Source organism: Ranitomeya imitator, chromosome 5, assembly GCF_032444005.1.
Source record: "Ranitomeya imitator isolate aRanImi1 chromosome 5, aRanImi1.pri, whole genome shotgun sequence".
NCBI lineage: Eukaryota > Metazoa > Chordata > Amphibia > Anura > Dendrobatidae > Ranitomeya > Ranitomeya imitator.
In genome coordinates, this window is record NC_091286.1 from 545382249 (window position 1) to 545404640 (window position 22392).

Here is a 22392-nt window from a genome sequence, read left to right on the forward strand (position 1 = left end):
ACGCAGACACACACACACAGACACACAGTGTGTATACATTCCAATTCCACTGCATTGCAGTCAATGAGGCTCCTGGAATCAGCTCCATTCTGAACATTGGAGTTGATTTTTTGAGGGACATCACTATAGAAACTGAACGGTCTAGAATGGAGAAGCTGCAGAGAGATCATCAAAAAATCCACTCCGATCTAGTCACCTCACCAGTGAATCGTCTAGAGTGGAGTTGCTAAAATGAGGTCATCAAAGGCATGTGACTGCAGTGAGGCCTCAAAAATTCAACTCCAATCTAGTCACCTCACCAGTGAACCGTCTAGAGTGGAGTGGCTGGAATGAGGACCACAAAATATCCACTCCGATCTAGTCACTTCAGTAGTGAGCCGTCTAGAGTTGATTTGAAAAAATGAGGTCTCAAAAAATCAACTCCGATCTAGACGGCTCACTAGTGAATCAGCTAGAATGGAGTTGATTTTTTGAGAACCACAAAAAATCAACTCCAAACTAGATGCAACCGTGAGGAGAGGACCGAGGGGCCGCAGCATGGAGCAGTGTGAGGAGAGGACCGAGGGGTCGCAGCATGGAGCAGTATGAGGAGAGGACCGAGTGGCTGCAGCATGGAGCAGTGTGAGGAGAGGACCGAGTGGCTGCAGCATAGAGCAGTGTGAGGAGAGGACCGAGTGGCTGCAGCATGGAGCAGTGTGAGGAGAGGACCGAGTGGCTGCAGCATGGAGCAGTGTGAGGAGAGGACCGAGTGGCTGCAGCATGGAGCAGTGTGAGGAGAGGACCGAGTGGCTGCAGCATGGAGCAGTGTGAGGAGAGGACCGAGTGGCTGCAGCAGGAATCAGTGTGAGTGCTCTGAGGTTGTAATTTGCTGTGAGAAAGCATGGGGTATGTAGAGGGGCATCCAGGGGGCTGGTGTTATGGGTCTTGTTGAGGGGCATCCAAGGGGCTGTTGTGAGAGGGCATGGGGTAAGTAGAGGGGCATCCATGGTGCCTTGTGGCTGTTGTGAGGAGGCATGGGGTATGTAAAGGGACATTCAGGGGTCTGGTATGATGGGTCCTGTAGAGGGGCATCCAGGGGAGGTGGCAAGTAGAGGGGGCGTGAGCTATTCAGGGGGCTGTGTGGCTGGTGTGAGGGGTGGGGGGGCATGAGGGGGGATGGACATGGGGTATGTAGAGGGACATTCAGGGGTCTGGTGTGATGGGTCATTTAGAGGGGGAATCCAGGGGGCTGGTTTAGGGGGGGGGCGCATGTAGAGGGGGCATGGGGTATCCAGGGGCTGTGTGGCTGGTGTGAGAGGGGGTATGGAGTATGTAGAGGGCCATCCAGGGTACATTGTGGCTGTTGTGAGGGGGCATGGGGTATGTAGAGGGGCATCCAGGGGGCTGGTGTGAGGGGGGCATGGGGTATTTGGGGGGCTGTGTGGCTGGTGTGAGGTGGTATGTAGAGGGCCTCCACAAGGCCCCCCGGATACCCCTCTACATACCCCATGCCCCCTCACACCAGATTTGCCTGTGGAATTTTCTATGCAGATTCTGCATCTCTTGGCAGAAAACCCAGTTAAAAATCCGTGCGGATTTGATGCGTTTTTGATGCTGATTTTCATGCGACTCTGTGTTTTGTTTTTTTTGTAAGCTAAATAAAGATCTATTATTTATATATTATGTCGTTCAACCTTTTCTTTTACATACTCCATTGAAGAATAAGGTTTACACACACAGAAATAGATAATAAATAGATCTATAGGTAGATATATACAGTTAGGTCCATATATATTTGGACAGAGACAACATTTTTCTAATTTTGGTTATAGACATTACCACAATGAATTTTAAACAAAACAATTCAGATGCAGTTGAAGTTCAGACTTTCAGCTTTCATTTGAGGGTATCCACATTAAAATTGGATGAATGGTTTAGGAGTTTCAGCTCCTTAACATGTGCCACCCTGTTTTTAAAGGGACCAAAAGTAATTGGACAATTGACTCCAAGGCTATTTCATGGACAGGGGTGGGCAATCCCTTCGTTATGTCATTCTCAATTAAGCAGATAAAAAGCCTGGAGTTGATTTGAGGTGCGATGCTTGCATTTGGAAGGTTTTGCTGTGAAGTAAACATGCCGTCAAAGGAGCTCTCCATGCAGGTGAATCAAGCCATCCTTAAGCTGCGAAAAGAGAAAAAACCCATCCGACAAATTGTAGATTTTGCCACTCCTAATATTATAGCAGTTTAGTACATCCTGAGAAAGAAAGCAAGCACTGGTGAACTCATCAATGCAAAAACACCTGGGCGCCCACGGAAGACAACAGTGGTGGATGATCGCAGAATAATCTCCATGGTGAAGAGAAACCAATTCACAACAGCCAACCAAGTGACCAACACTCTCCAGGAGGTCGGCGTATCAATTTCCAAATCTACCATAAAGTAAATACAGAGGGTTCACTGCACGGTGCAAGCCACTCATAAGCATCAAGAATAAAAAGGCTAGACTGGACTTTGCTAAAAAAAAAACATCTAAAAAAAGCCAGCACAGTTCTGGAAGAACATTCTTTGGACAGATGCAACCAAGATCAACCTCTACCAGAATGATGGAAAGAGAAAAGTATGGCGAAGGTGTGGTACAGCTCATGATCCAAAGCATACCACATCATCTGTAACACCCGGCGGAGGCAGTGTGATGGCTTGGGCATGCATGGCTGCCAGTGGCACTGGGTCACTAGTGTTTATTGATGATGTGACACAGGACAGAAGCAGCCGAATGAATTCTGAGGTATTCAGAGACATATTTTGTGCTCAGATCCAGCCAATGCAGCCAAACTGATTGGTCCTCGTTTCATTCTAAAGATGGACAATGACCCAAAACATAAAGCCAAAGCAATCCAGGATTTTATTAAAGCAGAGAAGTAGAATATTCTTGAATGGCCAAGTCAGTCACCTGATCTCAACCCAATTGAGCATTCATTTCACTTGTTAAAGACTAAACTTCAGACAGAAAGGCCCACAAACAAACAGCAACTGAAAACCACCACAGTGAAGGCCTGGCAGAGCATCAAAAAGGAGGAAACAGCGTCTGGTGATGTCCATGAGTTCAAGACTTTAGGCAGTCATTGCCAACAAAGGGTTTTCAACCAAGTACTAAAAATGAACATTTTATTTAAAATTATTGAATCTGTCCAATTACTATTGGTCCCTTTAAAAACAGGGTGGCACATGTTAAGGAGCTGAAACTCCTAAACCTTTCATCCAATTTTAATGTGGATACCCTCAAATGAAAGCTGAAAGTCTGAACTTCAACTGCATCTGAATTGTTGTGTTTAAAATTCATTGTGGTAATGTCTATAACCAAAATTAGAAAAATGTTGTCTCTGTCCAAATATATATGGACCTAACTGTAGATAATACCAAACCAGAGAGGGAAAGCCAGTGACTAGGGGACGATGTTTATAGCCTGGTCTTCCCAGGCATTGAATCTCAGCCCACAGCTGTATAATATAGCCTTTACTGGCTATTAAAATTACTGCTACATTTTTAAACCTCCTAAAATGCTAACAAAATAAGGCTACGTTCACATTAGCGTTGCGCGCCGGTGCGTCGGCGACGCAACGCACGACGCACAAAAAACGCGCGCAAAACGCGCGCAAAAACGCTGCGTTTTGCGACGCGTGCGTCGTTTTTTGACGAAAATCGGACGCACGAAAAATGCAACTTGTTGCATTTTCTTGCGTCCGACGCTAGCGTCGGAAATGACGCACGTGTCGAAAAACGCCACCCAAAAAACGCACGCGTTCCCTATGTTAAACATAGGGGCGCGTCGCCGCTGCGTCGCCGACGCAACAGCGACGCACATTAGCGGAACACTAATGTGAACGTAGCCTAAGAGAACATTTTATAAATGATGCTGATGTAAAGCAGACGTGGGAAATGTTAATAGTTTTTGTGTGGTGTGATTCTGGATTAAAGGGATAATCATTCAAAGTTTGAAAATTGCCAATTTTTTTTACATTTTTCTCAAATTTCTGATATTTTTTTAGGCCAGGATCACACATACGCGAGATATGGCCGAGTCTCGCAGGTGAAAACCCAGCTCTGGCGCCGGCACTCCGGAGCGGAGCGTGCAGCTCCATGTATTGCTGTTCGGCTGCACGCTCCGTTCCAGAGTACCGGCGCCAGAGCTGGGTTTTCACCTGTGAGACTCGGCCATATCTCACGTATGTGTGATCCCGGCCTTATAAACACAAAACATATTGACCTAAATCCGCAGATCTTTTTGAAACCTGCAGATTTGCCTGACTCAATGTAAGTCAATGGGTGCAGAAACGCTGCAGATCTGCAAAAAGAACATGCTGCATTAAACGCTGCAAATCCGCATGTTTTTTTCCGCAGCATGTGCACAACAAATCTCACTTTCCCATTAACGAACATTGCTTGTGCACTACACTGCAGATTTGATGCAATTACGCACGTCCAAAAATGCTGCAGATCCGCATCAAAATCCACGTGTACATGGCCTTACAATCCCCCCAAAATACTGTAATTTTTCAGCAGCCCCTGGTGTTCTGAACGCTCCACGAGGTGTGCCTGTTTCCCTTCTGATGCACTCCATCAGTGCCGATTGCATAGATGATCCAAAAAGCAGACACCCTCCAGTTACTCTTCTGGTTCTCTTTGGACTTCCACATTTTCCAGGTTGACATCTGTCTATTGCTCTTCATCGTTCGAGCCACAGACAGCTCAGGCTTTTAACTAAGTTGGACTCTCATATAGACTCTGACCGGGCCATCAAAGCTTCAGGATATGGTGAACAATCTGATCTTGGTAGTCAACAAGACTCGAGAGGTCAAGGAAGATGACGTGCTTCCCACAGAGCCGTTGGTATCCTTAAAAAGGCAAAACGTACTCCTCTGTTGTTTTCTTACCACAATGAGTTTGAAACCATTTCATCCAGGGAATGGGGCCATCTGGAAAAGCATTTTCAAAGTAGGCAAATAGAAATCCTATTTCCCTACCTCTTAAAGGACTAGGCCAGGGATGGGCAGCCTTTTTCCTGCTGTGGGCCATTTTACTATCATTCAGGGGCCTCACAAACTTATCACCTTTAGGCTGTGTGCCCACTTTACGTTTTTATGCGTTTTTGCTGCAGCGGAAATGCTTAAAATACGCATTCCCATGCAATCCTATGGGATTCTGCAGTTGCTGTGCCCATTCTGTGGATTTTCCCACTGCGGAATTGCATAGCGGTAAAATCTACAGCATGTTCATTATTTTTGCGGAATTGCGGAGATTCCGCCGCCATTGGATTGCATTGAAATGCTCAATGTAATGCCCACCATGCGTAAAGTGAGCGCTTCATGTGCAGACGGTACCCGGGTCTGGAGGAGAGGAGACTCTCAAAGCAAAAAAGGGGAGAAGCCAGTGCTGCCTATGGTTAAAACGCAATACATAAAGTGCAAATGCACATATTGATTTCTAACTGTATTTTCAAAATGAGACATTTAGCAAACAATTGACAAATTCTTTGAGCTGCCACGTCACGGCATTCTCATAATGGGGCAGTCCTACACTACGTTTTTTTATATTCGCTGTGCCATAAAGGCCTCCCAAACGAATTAAAAGCAAGACCACATTAAATGCAAGCTGCACCTGGAGCATTACTGAATCACTCCCATCGCGCCAGAGGGGCAAGCGAGGATAAAGGTTGACCAGGTCCAGGCATAGACATTTCAGGCCCAACCTCCACACTGCCCAGCCAGCACCACAGATAAAGGGTGAGACAAGCTGAGACACAGGTGCATAATTAAACAAAGCCTAGGGCAGGGCTGCTGTGTGTGTGTGTACAGCAACCTATCAATCACAGAAAGAATGGCGCATGTAACCCGGCGCGCACGGCAACAGTGGTGGTCAGCCACGTACCAATATCAAAGCAAAAAAGGGGAGAAGCCAGCGCTGCCTATGACTGCCCCATTATGAGATTGCCGTGAAGTGGCGGGGTGGCTCAAAGAATTGATCAATTGTTTGCTAAATGTCTCATTTTGAAAATACAGTTAGAAATCAATATGTGCATTTGCACTTTATGTATTGCGTTTTAACCATAGGCAGCGCTGGCTTCTCCCCTGTTTTGCTTTGATATTGGTACGTGGCTGACCCCCACTGTTGCCGTGCGCGCCGGGTTACGTGCGCCATTCTTTCTGTGTTTCTGTGATTGATAGGCTGCTGTACACACAGCAGCCCTGCCCTGCCTTAGGCTTTGTTTAATTATGCACCTGTGTCTCAGCCTGTCTCACCCTTTGGCCGGCGTCACACTCAGCGTATAAAAATACGGTCCGTAATTTACGGCCGTAATACGCAGAAAAGTCCCCAAAATAGTGGTCCGTATCTCCTCCGTAGGCAGGGTGTGTCAGCGTATTTTGCGCATGGCATCCTCCGTTTGTAATCCGTATGGCATCCGTACTGCGAGATCTTCTCGCAGGCTTGCAAAACCGACATACGGACATACAATGGATCCATGTGCTCAAAAAATCGTAAAAACAAATACTGTCTATATATATATATATATATATATATGTCAGTGAGACACATATATATATTAATATATCATACAGCGCTAGATAGCTTAAAAGCCGGTAATTCAATTGCCGGCTTTTCCTATCTCCTTCCCAAACCCAACATGATATGAGACATGGTTTACATACAGTAAGCCATCTCATATCCCTTTTTTTTGCATATTCCTCACTACTAATGTTAGTAGTGTGTATGTGCAAAATTTGGGCGCTGTAGCTATTAATTTAAAGGGTTAAATCGCGAAAAAAATTGGCGTGGGCTCCCGTGCAATTTTCTCCGCCAGAATGGTAAAGCCAGTGACTGAGGGCAGATATTAATAGCCTGGAGAGGGTCCACGGTTATTGGATTTACATCGTGGGACATATCGACGGAAGGTATAAGATATTGTTGGTTTATTATTTTTAATTTGTTACAGGTCGAGGGTCTTCAGGTGGATTGAGAGTGGAATAAAATATTACAACAACCTGTGTGTTTATTTCATTAAAATACTTTGCAATATTGTGTGTGTTTTTTTAACCATTTCATGCTATTGGATTAATAATGGATAGGTGTCATAATTGACGCCTCTCCATTGTTAATCTGGCTTAATGTCACCTTACAATAGCAAGGTGGCATTAACCCTTCATTACCCCATATCCCACCGCTACACGTGAGTGGGAAGAGAGTGTCCAAGTGCCAGAATAGGCGCATCTTCCAGATGTGCCTGTTCTGGGGTGGCTGGGGGCAGGTGTTTTTAGCCAGGGGGGGGCAATAACCATGGACCCTCTCAAGGCTATTAATATCTGCCCTCAGTCACTGGCTTTACCATTCTGGCGGAGAAAATTGCGCGGGAGCCCATGCCAATTTTTTCCCCCATTTAACCATTTAATTTAATATAAGAAAAAAAGGGAACAGCACAATGTAATAATAATAATCTTTATTTTTATATAGCGCTAACATATTACGCAGCGCTTTACAGTTTGCACACATTATTCATCGCTGTCCCCGATGGGGCTCACAATCTAAATTCCCTATCAGTATGTCTTTGGAATGTGGGAGGAAACCGGAGTGCCCGGAGGAAACCCACGCAAACACAGAGAGAACATACAAACTCTTTGCAGATGTTGTCCTTGGTGGGATTAGAACCCAGGACTCCAGCGCTGCAAGGCTGCTGTGCTAACCACTGCGCCACCGTGCTGCCCAATGTCTACTTATCTTCAGGTACAGGGCCCCAGGATAACAGTCCATGTATCCAAGTAGTTCAATATATGGCAAAAAAGAGGCAGCACTCCATATTATCAGTGTTTAAACGTGCAGGATTTAATCAACCCACTGTTCAGGGTGACGTTTCGGCTCGGACTGAGCCTTTCTCAAGCAATGGGTGGTACAAAAGAGTGCATATTTATAGTACTCCCACTAATGATTACAGCCAATGAGAATTCCAACCAATTAAAATTCATATCATACAGTGCTTAAATTACTTTTCATTATCATATATCAATGTAAGGTGCCACAGTGCCAAGTGCTAGGTGCTCTTATGTGCTTATATTGTAGACAAATGTCCCCCTATCATGATCACTCAATATTTGTCATTCATAGATGTTATTAACACTTACTTTATATTGTGGGGGCTCATGTGCTGCATTTGGGACGCCATTCACCGTGCTTAGCGTCCATTAATTCTAACTGCGCATGTCCGGGAGAACAGATAGACCCGAATAGGTGATTGCCGACTATTTTACCTTGCGCTTGCGCACTAGCGCCATTAGACGCCATATTATGAGTGGCATATTCCTCTGTGATGCTGTGCGCTTGCGCCTTAGCGCCACTAGACGCCATATTGAAAGTGGCATGAAATAGAGCACTTCTAATTATTATGTACTCCACTAGTCGATCACAGAGCAATCCACCCACTCCACAATTAGCCATATATTCTTATATACCGCTTAGTATGGCATGATGTTGTGGCTTATACTAAAGAGCAGTCCAATTACTAGACTTTAGATGGGTTTTTAGCATACCCTGACAACCCGGATGGCACCTTATTCAGGCTGTCTCCGGGCGCCACATAGTGTCCAGATGCCCCAGTTAGCCCTTACAGGTCAGCTGTTGCAAATAGGACAACTACCAGGTAGCAAACCCTAACCTTTGTATTTCCATTGTCAGAGCCAACAACCACCATTTACATAAGATTATGGCACCTTGTAGGGAATAATTTTTCATAAAATGTTTTTACTTTTCACCAATTATTTTATTATTGTTCTCAGGACAGTTGCACAGTAGATGCAAAATTATATTTAATACTTAGAAATTTTTTTTAACAAAAACAAAACATTTATAGAAAAAACTAACAAAAATAATAAATTTTCGGTCCTCCTGCAGTCATGTTCCCCCACAGGTTTATTATGGGTCTACAGAAGGGAAGACAAAAAAATATTAAAAACAGTTAAAATTCGAAAAAACAGAAGGGTGAGCATTCCCCTTCGTTACCAAGTCCTCCAAATATATTACCTAAACAAAGAACTATATACCATACATAACCATGAACTTTACATAACTGTATGAATTTTAAAGTCCACATTAAGGCCGTTTGGTTTGAGGGTATTCAGTTCATAGATCCATTTTAGTTCCTTCTTCTTAAGGATCAATTCCCTATCCCCCCCTCTCCTTTGTACCGGGACTGCATCAATAATTTTACATTTCAAATCCTTTTCAGTATGATTAAATTCTAAAAAGTGTTTTGGGACTGGGAGTTCCGTTCTCTTTTTCCGTATGCTATATCTATGTTGATTCATTCTGACTTTGAATTCACAGGTGGTCTCACCTATATACCAAAGTTTACACGGGCACATCAGGAGATATATAACAAATGCTGAACTACACGTCAAATACTCATTAATCCTGTACACTTTCCCTGTCCGGGGATGTAGAAATGTAGAGCCTTTTACCATATGGGTGCAATTCACGCAATTCAGGCATGGATAGCATCCTTTCTTACTAATACCAGTTAATGTCGGCTGGGAATTTTGTCTCATTGTCCCTATGTCTGATTTAACTACCGTAAGTAGTTACCAATATTTCTGCTCTTTTTATACGAACATATAGGTGGCTTCTCAAACTCTTTGATGTCAGGGAGACATCTCCCCAGCATCCCCCAATGTTTTTTTATAATTTTAACTACTTCACTACTTTCTTCAACATAGGTCATAACTAATGTAATTCGGTCAAGTCGTTTCCTATTCCTTGCATTCGGTGACTTATTGATTAATGCTTCCCTTTTTTGATTAAGGACTTTCTCTCTAGTTAGTTCCAATAGATTTTTTGGGTACCCTCTTCCCAAGAACTTGTTTATTAGCCTATCAAGCACCTCGTCAACCTCGTCCTCTTTTTTCACAATACGTCTTACTCTCAATAATTGGCTAAGCGGGATTGATCTTATCATATTTCGTGGATGCTGGCTATCATATGTTAACAGGTTGTTCCTATCCGTTTTTTTGACATAAAGTGTGGTGTTGAGCTCTCCTTCTTTTTGCGTGACCAGTACGTCCAAAAATTGGATTTCTGATTTAGACGACACCAATGTAAATTTAATGGTATCGTCAATTGTATTGAGGAAATCATGGAAGTCTTCCAATGCTTTCTGTGTACCCGTCCACAGGAGGAAGACGTCATCTATGTATCTCCACCACACCAGCACTTGCCGGAAGTGGTGGGACACATAGATGAGGTCCTCCTCCAGGGCTTCCATCACCAGATTTGCATGCACGGGGGCCATATTGGCCCCCATGGCTGTTCCCCGTTTTTGTGCTTTTTTATCCACCGCCCGCAGGCCATTGTCATGATCAATGGAGGTATATAGGGATACTACGTCAAATGACGCTAATATAATTTCCTCCGTAAGGTGTACTTCCTCTAATTTTCTGATAAAATCTGTTGTATCCCTTATATACGATTTACTCTTCTTTACTATGGGGTTAAATATTCTATCCAAGAATATTCCCAACTTGCTAAAGATTGAATTGACCCCAGAAATTATAGGGCGTCCCGGGGGGTTTATTAGGCTCTTGTGTATTTTGGGGTTAATATACAGCACCGGGGTTGTGGGATCCTCCACTAACAGATAGTCAAATAAATCCTGGTCAATAATTTTAGAGTCTAAAGCCTGTTTGAGGCATGTCCTGATTTCCTTCTCTATACGAAATTTGGGATCTCCTTCCATTGTACCATATACTTCCTCATCCCGCAATTGTCTATTGATTTCGTTTATGTACATGGCCCTGTCCATGACGACGACAGCACCCCCTTTATCCGCGGGTTTTATGATGATGTCGCCATCATGGACTCAACATCTCCACTTCCGCTGTAATTGCCTTTTCAAAAGCATCTATCACTGCTGAGCTAGTAGGGGGCATAAAATTACTCTTTTTACATAGTTCCACCATATTCAGATTGAACTCGCTATTTTTTAACCTAGTAGTGCCCTCCTTGTTATGGAACCATTCTCTCAGTTTGATAGACCTAATAAACCGTGCCAAGTCCATCTGCAGACCAAACCAGTCCATGTGCGAGCATGGGCTAAATGATAGTCCATTTAATTTAATAGCTAGACAGCCCAAATTTGGAACATACACACTACTAACATTAGTAGTGTGGAATATGCAAAAAAAAAAAATGGGGATATGAGATGGTTTACTGTATGTAAACCATGTATACCTATTCTATGTGTACACATTTATTCTATCTATTCTAACCTGTCAGTGTGATTTTACTGTACACCGTACTGAATTGCCGGCTTTTCTATAGAACACCGCTGCGTATTTCTCGCAAGTCACACTGCTGGTCCGTGTGTAATCTGTATTTTTCTCGCCCCCATAGACTTTCATTGGCGTATTTTTTGCGCAATACGGTGACAAACGCAGCATGCTGCGATTTTCTATGGCCGTAGAAGACCGTATAATACGGATCAGTAAAATACGGCAGATAGGAGCTGGGGCATAGAGAAGCATTGTACCGTAAGCAATCCGTATTTTACGATATGATACGATACACTTTATTGATCCCGTGGGAAATTATGGTATCACAGCAGCACAACTTAAATCATAAAAATCATAAAGGAATTACATAGTTGATATGACAGTGGAGTTGACAGAAGAACATTATACATTATACATTAGAATAGGACATACACAACAAGTGAACTGAAATGTAGAGAAATAAGTAGACATTCACCTTGGTGGTTTAACCCTAATGTTATTATTGTACATTCCCATGGCAGTTGGCACAAATGATTTCCTATATTTTTCCTTCTTACACCTCAGAAGTATTAGCCGGTTACTGAAGGTGCTCTTCTGTCTCATGAATAGCTCATATAGTGTATGTGCATTATTGTTCATAATTGCCATACACTTTTTCAGAGCTCTTTTCTCCACTACCTCCCCAAAAGAGTCCAGATTACAGCCCACAGCAGAACTTGCCTTCTTAATAATCTTATTCAGCTTATTAGCATCAGAGGCCCGCACACTACTACCCCAGCACGTGATTGCAAAAAAGATGGCACTTGCCACTACAGATTGGTAGAACATTTCTAACATTTTGCTACACACATTAAAAGACCTCAGTTTCCTTAGGAAATACAATCTGCTCATCCCCTTCTTGTAGACAAACTCTGAGTGGCATCTCCAGTCCAGTTTGCTATCCAAATGGACCCCCAAATATTTGTAACTCTCCACCTGCTCTACTTCCTGACCAGCAATAGTGATCGGTAAGCATTCCAACTTAATCCTGCTATAGTTGGCCACCAACTCCTTAGTTTTCTTAACATTTAGTTGTGGATAGTTACCATTGCACCGATCCACGAAATTCGACACCACCCTTCTATATTCCTCATCCCCCTGATCTCCCCTAATGCATCCCACGACCACAGAGTGATCCGAAAATTTTTGAAGGTGGCAAAGTTCAGATTTATACTGAAAGTCTGAAGTATACAGTGTGAATAGAAAGGGCGCAAGCACCGTTCCCTGAGGGGCACCTCTCTTACGGCCGTAAAACATGGTAGTGTGACGCCGGCCTCTCTCTCATTGTGGCAACAACACAAACAACGCATCTGTCGTTACACTGGATGCGTCACACACGTTTTTCACTATTCTCATGATGTCCCTCAATACGTCATTTTACTGCATAACGACGCACAGCACAAGACGGAAATGTGAAAGAGGCCTAAGACACACCCAGGTTTTAGAGGTGGCAAAAAATATTTGAAGCAAAAAAAGTGGTAAAATATTTAATAATATAAATAACATACTATTATATAACACCACATATCACAGTAAGTTATTATTTTGGAAGCTACGGGTAGAAGATGGTGCTGCAGGACCAGTGTGGTTTCTGTAAAGTACTACATGAAGACGCTGGAGGGTAAGTATAAGGCTGGGATCACACATGCGAGAAACACGTCCGTGTCTCGCATGTGAAATCCAAGCTATGGCGCCGGCACTCCAGAGCGGAGCGTGCGGCTCCATGTGTTGCTATGCGGCCACATGCTCCGCTCTGGAGTGCCGGCGCCAGAGCTTGGATTTCACATGCGAGACACGGACGTGTTTCTTGCATGTGTGATCCCGGCCTAAGGCTGCAGATTTATTGCGGATTCTACTGCGGATTCCGCTGCGGTTTTACATCTGCAGTTTTCTATTGGAGCAGGTGTAAAACCGCTGCGGATTCCGCACAAAGAATTGACATGCTGCGGAAAATAATCCGCTGCATTTCCGCGCGTTTTTTTACGCAGCATGTGCACTGCGGATTTCATTTCCCATAGGTTTACATTGTACTGTAAACTCATGGGAAACTGCTGCGGATCCGCAGCTGCGGAAACGCTGCGGATCCGCAGCAAAATCCGCATCGTGTGCACATAGCCTTAGAATGGTGGCACAGGGCTTACTGTGTGTGTGTATATATATATATATATATATATATCTACTATATAATTGTCTAAGGGTCACTTCCGTCTTTCTGTCTGTCTGTCACGGATATTCATTGGTCGCAGCCTCTGTCTGTCATGGAAATCCAAGTCGCTGATTGGTCGTGGCAAAACAGCCACAACCAATCAGCGACGGGCACAGTCCGGAAGAAAATGGCCGCTCCTAAGGCCGCCGTCACACATGCGAGTTTTACGGACGTAAGAGCGCAGAATCTACGTCCGTAAAACTCGCAAAAAATACGGCACAATTATTCTCTATGCCCCTGCTCCTATTTGCCGTATTTTACTGATCAGTATTATACGGCTTTCTACGGCCGTACAAAATCGCAGCATGCTGCGTTTGTCACCGTACTGCGCAAGAAATACGCCAATGAAAGTCTATGGAAGCGTGAAAAATACGGATTACACACGGACAAGCAGTGTGACTTGCGAGAAATACGCAGCGCTGTTAGAGAGAAAAGCCGGTAATTCAGTGCGGTGTACAGTAAAATCACACTGACAGCTTACAGTAGAATAGGTAGAATAAATGTGTACACATAGAATAGGTATATATATATATATATGTCAGTGAGACACATATATGTATATATATTAATATTTATTCCAGCGCTAGACAGCTTGAAAGCCGGTAATTCAATTACCGGCTTTTTCCTTCTCCTTCCTAAAACCCGACATGATTTGAGACATGGTTTACATACAGTAAACCATGTCTTCTCTCCATTTTTTTTTGCAGATTCCACACTACTAATGTCAGTAGTGTGTATCTGCAAAATTTGGCCGTTCTAGCTCTTAAAATAAAGGGTTAAATGGCGGAAAAAATTGGCGTGGGCTCCCGCGCAATTTTCTCCGCCAGAGTAGTAAAGCCAGTGACTGAGGGCAGATATTAATAGCCTGGAGAGGGTCCACGGTTATTGGCCCCCCCCTGGCTAAAAATATCTGCCCCCAGCCACCCCAGAACAGGCACATCTGGAAGATGCGCCTATTCTGGCACTTGGCCACTCTCTTCCCATTCCCGTGTAGCGGTGGGATATGGGGTAATGAAGGGTTAATGCCACCTTGCTATTGTAAGGTGACATTAAGCCTAATTAATAATGGAGAGGCGTCAATTATGACACCTATCCATTATTAATCCAATACTAGTAAAGGGTTAAATAAAACACAAACACATTTTTTAAAATTATTTTAATGAAATAAAAACAATGGTTGTTGCAGTATTTTATTCAACGCCCAATCCAGTCACTGAAGACCCTCGTTCTGTGAGTAAAAAAACATAATAAACCAACAATATACTTACCCTCCGCAGATCTGTAACGTCCAACGATGTAAATCCTTCTGAAGGGGTTAAAACATTTTGCAGCAAGGAGCTGTGCTAATGCAGGCTGCTCCTCGCTGCAAAACCCCAGGGAATGAGGCTAAAAATAGATCAATGATCTATATTTAGCTTCATTTGCGGTGAGGCGCCCTCTGCTGGCTGTTCATAGATCGTGGGAAATTACCTAGAAAGCTCCCTGGCTTTCTAGGTAATTTCCCACGATCTATGAACAGCCAGCAGAGGGCGCCTCACCGCAAATGAAGCTAAATATAGATCATTGATCTCCATTTCCGCCATTTAACCCTTTATTTTAAGAGCTAGAACGGCCAAATTTTGCAGATACACACTACTGACATTAGTAGTGTGGAATCTGCAAAAAAAATGGAGAGAAGACATGGTTTACTGTATGTAAACCATGTCTCAAATCATGTCGGGTTTTAGGAAGGAGAAAGAAAAAGCCGGTAATTGAATTACCGGCTTTCAAGCTGTATAGCGCTGGAATAAATATTAATATATATACATATATGTGTCTCACTGACATATATATATATATATATATATATATACCTATTCTGTGTGTACACATTTATTCTACCTATTCTACTGTAAGCTGTCAGTGTGATTTTACTGTACACCGCACTGAATTACCGGCTTTTCTCTCTAATATATGTGTCTACTGACATATATATATATATATATATATATATATATAAATAGACAGTATATATATATTTTCTTTTCTTTTTGGGACACATGGATCACTTCTATAGCGGTATGTTGGTTTTGCTAGCCTGCGAGAAAACCACGCAGTACGGATGCCATACGGATTACATACGGAGGATGCCATGCGCAAAAAACGCTGACACACCCTGCCTACGGAGGAGCTACGGACCACTTTTTTCGGGACTTTTCAGCGTATTACGGCCGTAATATACGGACCGTATTGTTTTACGCTGTGTGTGACGCCGGCCTTACTCCCCGCAGTCAGTGCCCGACACCCGCATACTCCCCTCCAGTCACCGCTCACACAGGGTTAATGCCGGCGGTGACGGACCGCGTTATGCCGCGGGTAACGCACTCCGTAACCGCTGCTATTAACCTTGCGTGTCCCCAACTTTTTACTATTGATGCTGCCTATGCGGCATCAATGGTAAAAAAAAATGTAATGTTAAAAATAATTAAAAAACAAAAAACCTGCTATTCTCACCCTCCGTAGTCCGCCGAGCCGCACGCGCCTGCTGCCATCTTCCGTTCCTGGCGATGCATTGCGAAATTACCCAGATGACTTAGCGGTCTCGCGAGACCGCTAAGTCATCTGGGTAATTTTGCAATGCATCCTGGGAACGGAAGATGGCGGCAGCCGCGCGCCTATCGCTGGAGCTTCGCTGAATCCCAGGGGTGAGTATATAACTATTTTTTATTTGAATTATTTTTTTAACAGGGATATGGTGCCCACACTGCTGTATACTACGTGGACTGTGTTAGATACCGCGTGGCTGCTATATACTACATAGGCAGTGTTATATACTCTGTGGGCTGTGTTATGTACTGCGTGGGTTGTGCTATATATTACGTGGCCATTGTTAAATACCGCGTGGGCAGTGTTATGTACTATATGGCTGCTATATACTGCGTGGGCTGTGCTATATATTGCGTGGCCTGTATTAACGCATCGGGTATTCTACAATATGTATGTATATAGCAGCCACATAGTATATAGATCAGGCCACATAGTATTTGTCTGCTATATACCACATGGCTCCTATATACTACGTGGCCTGTGCTATATACCATGTGGCTGCTATATACCGTATTTTTCAGACTATAAGACGCACCGGACTATAAGGTGCACCCAGGTTTTAGAGGTGGAAAATAGGGAAAAAAATATTTGAAGCAAAAAAATGTGGTAAAATATCTAATAATATAAATAACATACTATTATATGTGGTGTTATTATATATAATAGTATGGTATTATGTTGGAAGCTGCGGGGCCAGTGTGGTGTCTGTGAAGTACTATATGAAGATGCTGGAGTATAAGAATGGGGGCACAGGGCTTGAAAGCACCACTCCAGCACTGCAAAATAACACTGGAGTGCTGCTTTAAAATCCCATGGAAGAACTATAACTCCCAGCATGTCCTGCAGATCCTATGACATGCTGGGAGTTATAGTTCACCAAAGGAGTAGCAGAGTGCTTTATTGTGTTTTGTAAAGACTAACCTCTTAATTGTGGCAGCCAGCCAGGCACGCCATGGTGAGGTAAAAAGCTGGAGAATCCCATGACCGCACACACAGAGCCTTCCCTCTTGTTGCCTTTTCAGCACCGATGTGACAGCACAGGTTATAAAAGGAAGCCAGCAGATTCTAGTGGGGATTCTGAAGGACCTGTGATGATGTCAAGAAGAGGGAGGGCTCTGAGCTGCCATGTGATGCTCCAGCCCGCCCACTTCTGACATCACACAGGTCCTCCTTGTGTACAGCAGTCCAGCCTAGGCAGGTATGCAGCGATCTCATCTCCTCTCCCCTGCCACCCTGCTGCTGCTGCCTCCTCCTCCCCTGGACACACAGATCTCCCCAGCTGCTGCAGGAATCCAGTGCTGGGGAAACCATGTGTGTCCCTGCAAATGGAGTATTCATTTGCTGCTCCTGGCTCCCCTCAGCTGATAGGTGGGCAGGGAAGCAGCTAATGAATATTCACTGCACTTAATCATCGGGACCATGTGGTTTCCCCAGAGCTGATTCAGGGCAGTGGGGGACATTTTTCTGCCTCGTGAAGTGGGATCACAGTGGGATCCCACTTACTGCTGTCCCCCTCCCCACATGCTACATCCCTAGCATAAGACGCACCCACACTTTCCTCCCAAATTTGGAGGAAAAAAAGTGCGTCTTATGGTCAGAAAAATACGGTACATACATACATATTCTAGAATACCCGGTGCGTTAGAATCGGGCCACCATCTAGTGTATATATATATATATATATATATATATATACACACACATACCCCTACCTACCTGGACAGATATCTCAGTAATTTTGCGCGCGATATCCAGTAGGTCTAGACCTGCACAACCCCCTGAAATAATATAAAGTTGCACACTTTAATGCCTTGCACATGGAGCTTATTGTACAGCTTTGCATGAAGCTAATAAATAAATGAAAAAAAGATGTGGGGGGGGGGCCCAAATCAATTTTTTTCTATTTTCACAGCAAAGGTAAGGCATACAGCTGAGAGATATTATCAGTCTGGGAACGTCTATGGTTCTTGGGCCCTTCCAAATCTAAAAATACCAGCTCTCAGCTGCCGCAGTAATGGTGCATCACATTAGATGTGCTAATTCTGGTGCTTCACCTCGGTCCTTCCTGATTCCCTAATGCGTTGGTAATCCGGGTAATGGTGGTGCTTGGGGTTGATGTCTGTTACGAAGTGTCCAAAATCACAGATGACATCAAACTCTGGTTTTCGTAATGGAGAGGTGTCTATTAGACACCCCCATTACGAACCTAGTAATATAAAGGAAAAAAACGCAAAAAATATTTCCCATAAACACGCCCCCACACTTTCCATGGTTTGTCACTGTATTAAAAATAAAAGAAATTGCACGCAGGTCTGACAGTCCACTATGTCTGTTGTAATCAGTAACGTTACCACTCTTCAGAATCGCCGGGTCTCGCACAGCGCAGCGTGCTATGGAGGTAGCTATTGCTAAAGCCTATGGGGCATCAGAAAAAGGCTCCATAGGCATTGGACGTTGGGTTTGGGGAACTACGTCAGATCTGCATATGGGAGTGTTTTTCAATGAAGTATTTTCTCTATTGCTTCATTGGGAGACAGAGAAAACCATGGGCGCATGCTGCTGCCACTAGGGGGCTGACACAATGCAAATAAGTTAACTCCTCCCCAGCAGTCTACACCCCACCGAGTGGCACAAAGTGAATCAGTCAGTAATAAAGCAGAAGGAGAATCCAACTTAACTGTATACAAGGGTGGGTGCTGTGTCCCCTAAAGAAGGGTCTGAAAAAAAGACCTTTCTACCAAGGTGTAGGTGTGAACCCTGTAGAACTTTGTGACGGTATGAATGGAGGACCGTCTAGTAGCGGATGTCTCAGGTGGCCCCCCACTGTGTGAGCAGAGTGAGCCTGTGACCCTGAGTGGACACACCCTGTCCCTTATTAGATGAGCTTCCAGAATGGACCCACCGGGCAAACATAGACCTGGAAACAGGGAGACCTCTTCTAGGACTTTCGGGAGTCCGCTTGTCTGAAGGGTGCTGTTCTGGAAACGTAGAGATGAAGGGCTCTCATCAGGTCCAGTCTGTTTAGTGACTGAGGATGAGAGGGATATGGACAAAAGGAAGGAAATATGATGTCTTCATTGAGCTGAAATCACTTTAGGAAGAAAAGATGGGATCAGATGCAAATCCGCAATCATTTTTATACCTGTGATTTTTATGGACTTCATTGAAGTCACTGGGTAAAAAAAAAACACTGAAAGAATTGACATTCTGCAGATTTGAAACTGCTCCAAATCTGCAAGTCACAAATAGCAATGTGTGAGGGTATGTGCACACGTCCGGAAAGTATCCAGAAATTTCCTGAGAAAATCCTGAGGTTTTCCTGAGATTTTCCGCAGGAATTCTGCATGCATTTTTTGCGCGTTTTTTATGTGGGTTTTTTTTGCGGATTTAATGCGGATTTTCTTGCGTTTTTTCCTAGACACTCCGAATGCCATAATATAGTGGGAAATCCGCAAAAAGAATGAACATGATGCTTCTTTTTCCGGAATGCCTTTTTTTTTGCGGAAAAAAACACATCATGTGCACAAAAATTGCGGAATGCATTCTAAATCATAGGATGCATATGCATGCAGATTTTAAGCGTTTTTATCGTGGAAAAACGCGCAAAATCCTGAAGAAATCCGGACGTGTGCACATACCCTGAATGAATCTTCAGGATTCTTTCACTTTGTTGGCATTAGGAATCACTCCAGGTTTTGTGACTTATCCGCATGGAAAAAGCGCAAGGAAAACATGACAAAAGCAACGTGTGCACACAGCCTAAAGGTTATACTTGCAGATAAGATTTTATTGATTCCTGAGTTAATATACATGAGTAGCAGTATTCTTACCAAATACTAGTGAATAATTTTGCCTCTTTCCCATCCTCCCGTTATCCTACATGATGGCGGTCTCACTCCTTATGTTATATATGGAGCAGAAGTCAGATTCTTTATTCATTACTATTCTTGTAGGAGTGCACTCAGACTCCCAGGCCGAAAGGAAGATGCTCTACGAGGGTCAGAACAGTCATGTAGGACACTGGATGGACCGGAGCCAACCTTACAATTCACTAAGTGCTTAGTAGGAAAACAAATTTACATCATTTATGATCAGCGTAAGGATAATTTTTCCATGGAGTAAGCTGATTTTCATTGTCATTTATTTTTCCCTAGTCTTTATGTAACAAGCCAGAGGATGATGATAAACCACAAATACTTGTAGATTTTTGGGAAGCCCTTCTGTCCTCGTATCCTCCAGAATCCATACTCCAGGAAGTGCTGTCCAGGCTTACATCTCACTATGTGTGCAGGATTTGCAAACCACAGCACATGTGTGTCACGTCTCTCCGAGGCCCAGAAGATCTGGTAGGTGTTGTGATCTGTCCATGCATTCCTATCTTCTGTATCCTTTTACCCTGCCTCTGTTTTTGTTGCACTTTCAATGTTCTTTCTGTATAAGGGAATCTGTCTTTTCAGAGGAATTCCTGCAGCCATTTTGGAGTGATCAGTCCTTGGATAACAAAGATGATGTCTTCAGAACCTGCGTCATGTGCGGCCTGTGGGGACTTGGTTATATTACAGGTTTGTCTTAACCCCTTCCCGACCCATGACGCCACGTAGGCGTCATGAAAGTCGGTGCCAATCCGACCCATGATGCCTATGTGGCGTCATGGAAAGATCCCGTCCCTGCAGATCGGGTGAAAGGGTTAACTCCAATTTCACCCAATCTGCAGGGACAGGGTGAGTGGTACTTTAGCCCAGGGGGGGTGGCTTCACTTTCAATAGCCAATCAGAGTGATTTGTAATATTTCACCTAACAAACTGGTGAAATATTACAATCCAGCCATGGCCGATGCTGCAATATTATCGGCCATGGCTGGAAACACTGGTGTACCCCCCCACACCGCCACCGATCTCCTCCCCGGTCCTCCGTTCTGTGGTCTGCTCCCCTCCGCCATCCTGTCTGCTCCCCCGTCCTCCTGCCCGCTCCCCCCGTGCTCCGATGCCACCCCCCCGTCCTCCGATCCACCCCCCCATGCTCAGATCTCCCCCCCTTTATACTTACCGGGCCTCCCGGTGTCCGTCCGTCTTCTCCCTGGGCGCCGCCATCTTCCAAAGTGGCGGGCGCATGCGCAGTGCGCCCGCCGAATCTGCCGGCCGGCAGATTCGTTCCAGGTATATTTTTATCACTGTGATAAAACCTATCACAGTGATCAAAATAAAAAAAATAATGAATGACCCTCCCCCCCCTTTATCACCCCCATAGGTAGGGCCAATAATAAAATAAAGAAAATATTTATTTTTCTTTTTCCACTAGGGTTAGGGTTAGAACTAGGGTTATGGTTAGGGCTAGGGTTAGAACTAGGGTTAGGGTAAGGGGTAGGGTTAGGGTATTTGCACACGGTGCGGATTTGGCTGCGGATCCGCAACAGATTGGCCGCAGATCCGCAGCGGATTGGCCGCGGATCCCCAGCGGATTGGCCGCTGCGAATTCGTAGCAGTTTTCCATCAGGTTTACATTACCATGTAAACCCATGGAAAAACAAATCCGCTGTACCCATGGTGCGGAAAATACCGTGCGGAAACGCTGCGTTGTATTTTCTGCAGCATGTCAATTTTGTGCGGATTCCTCAGTGTTTTACACCTGTTCCTCAATAGGAATCCGCAGGTGAAATCCGCACAAAAAACACTGGAAATCCGCTGTAAATCCGCAGGTAAAAGGCAGTGCCTTTTACCTGCGGATTTTTCAAAAATCGTCCAGAAAAATCTCACACGAATCTGCAACATAGCCTTAGGGTTAGGGTTGGAATTAGATTTAGGGTTGGAATTAGGGCTAGGGTTGGAAATAGGGTTAAGATTAGACTTGTGGTTAGGGTTATGGATAGGGTTAGGGGTGTGTTGGGGTTAAAGTTGTGGTTAGGGTTGGGATTAGGGTTACGGTTGGGGTTAGGGTTGTGATTAGGGTCATGGCTACAGTTGGGATAAGGGTTAGGGGTGTGTTGGGGTTAGTGTTGGAGGTAGAATTGAGGGGTTTCCACTGTTTAGGCACATCAGGGGTCTCCAAACGCAACATGGCGCCACCATTGATTCCAGCCAATCTTGCATTCAAAAAGTCAAATGGTGCTCCCTCCCTTCCGAGCCCCGACGTGTGCCCAAACAGTTGTTTACCCCCACATATGGGGTACCAGCGTACTAAGCACAAACTGGGCAACAACTATTGGGGTCCAATTTCTCCTGTTACTCTTGCGAAAATAAAAAATTGCTTGCTAAAACATAATTTTTTAGGAAAGAAA

General features: G+C 44.2%; 1 protein-coding gene across 1 annotated transcript in view; it reads right to left on the reverse strand.

The window, feature by feature from the left end:
• LOC138638376 (uncharacterized) overlaps positions 1-17192 on the reverse strand; it is a 74343-nt gene extending 57151 nt beyond the window's left edge. Inside the window, exon 1 of the mRNA XM_069727612.1 lies at positions 17040-17192. Coding sequence (XP_069583713.1) covers positions 17040-17100 — 61 coding nt within the window. The 5' untranslated portion in view covers positions 17101-17192. The remainder of the gene's footprint in view (positions 1-17039) is intronic.
• Positions 17193-22392: the final 5200 nt, after the last annotated feature.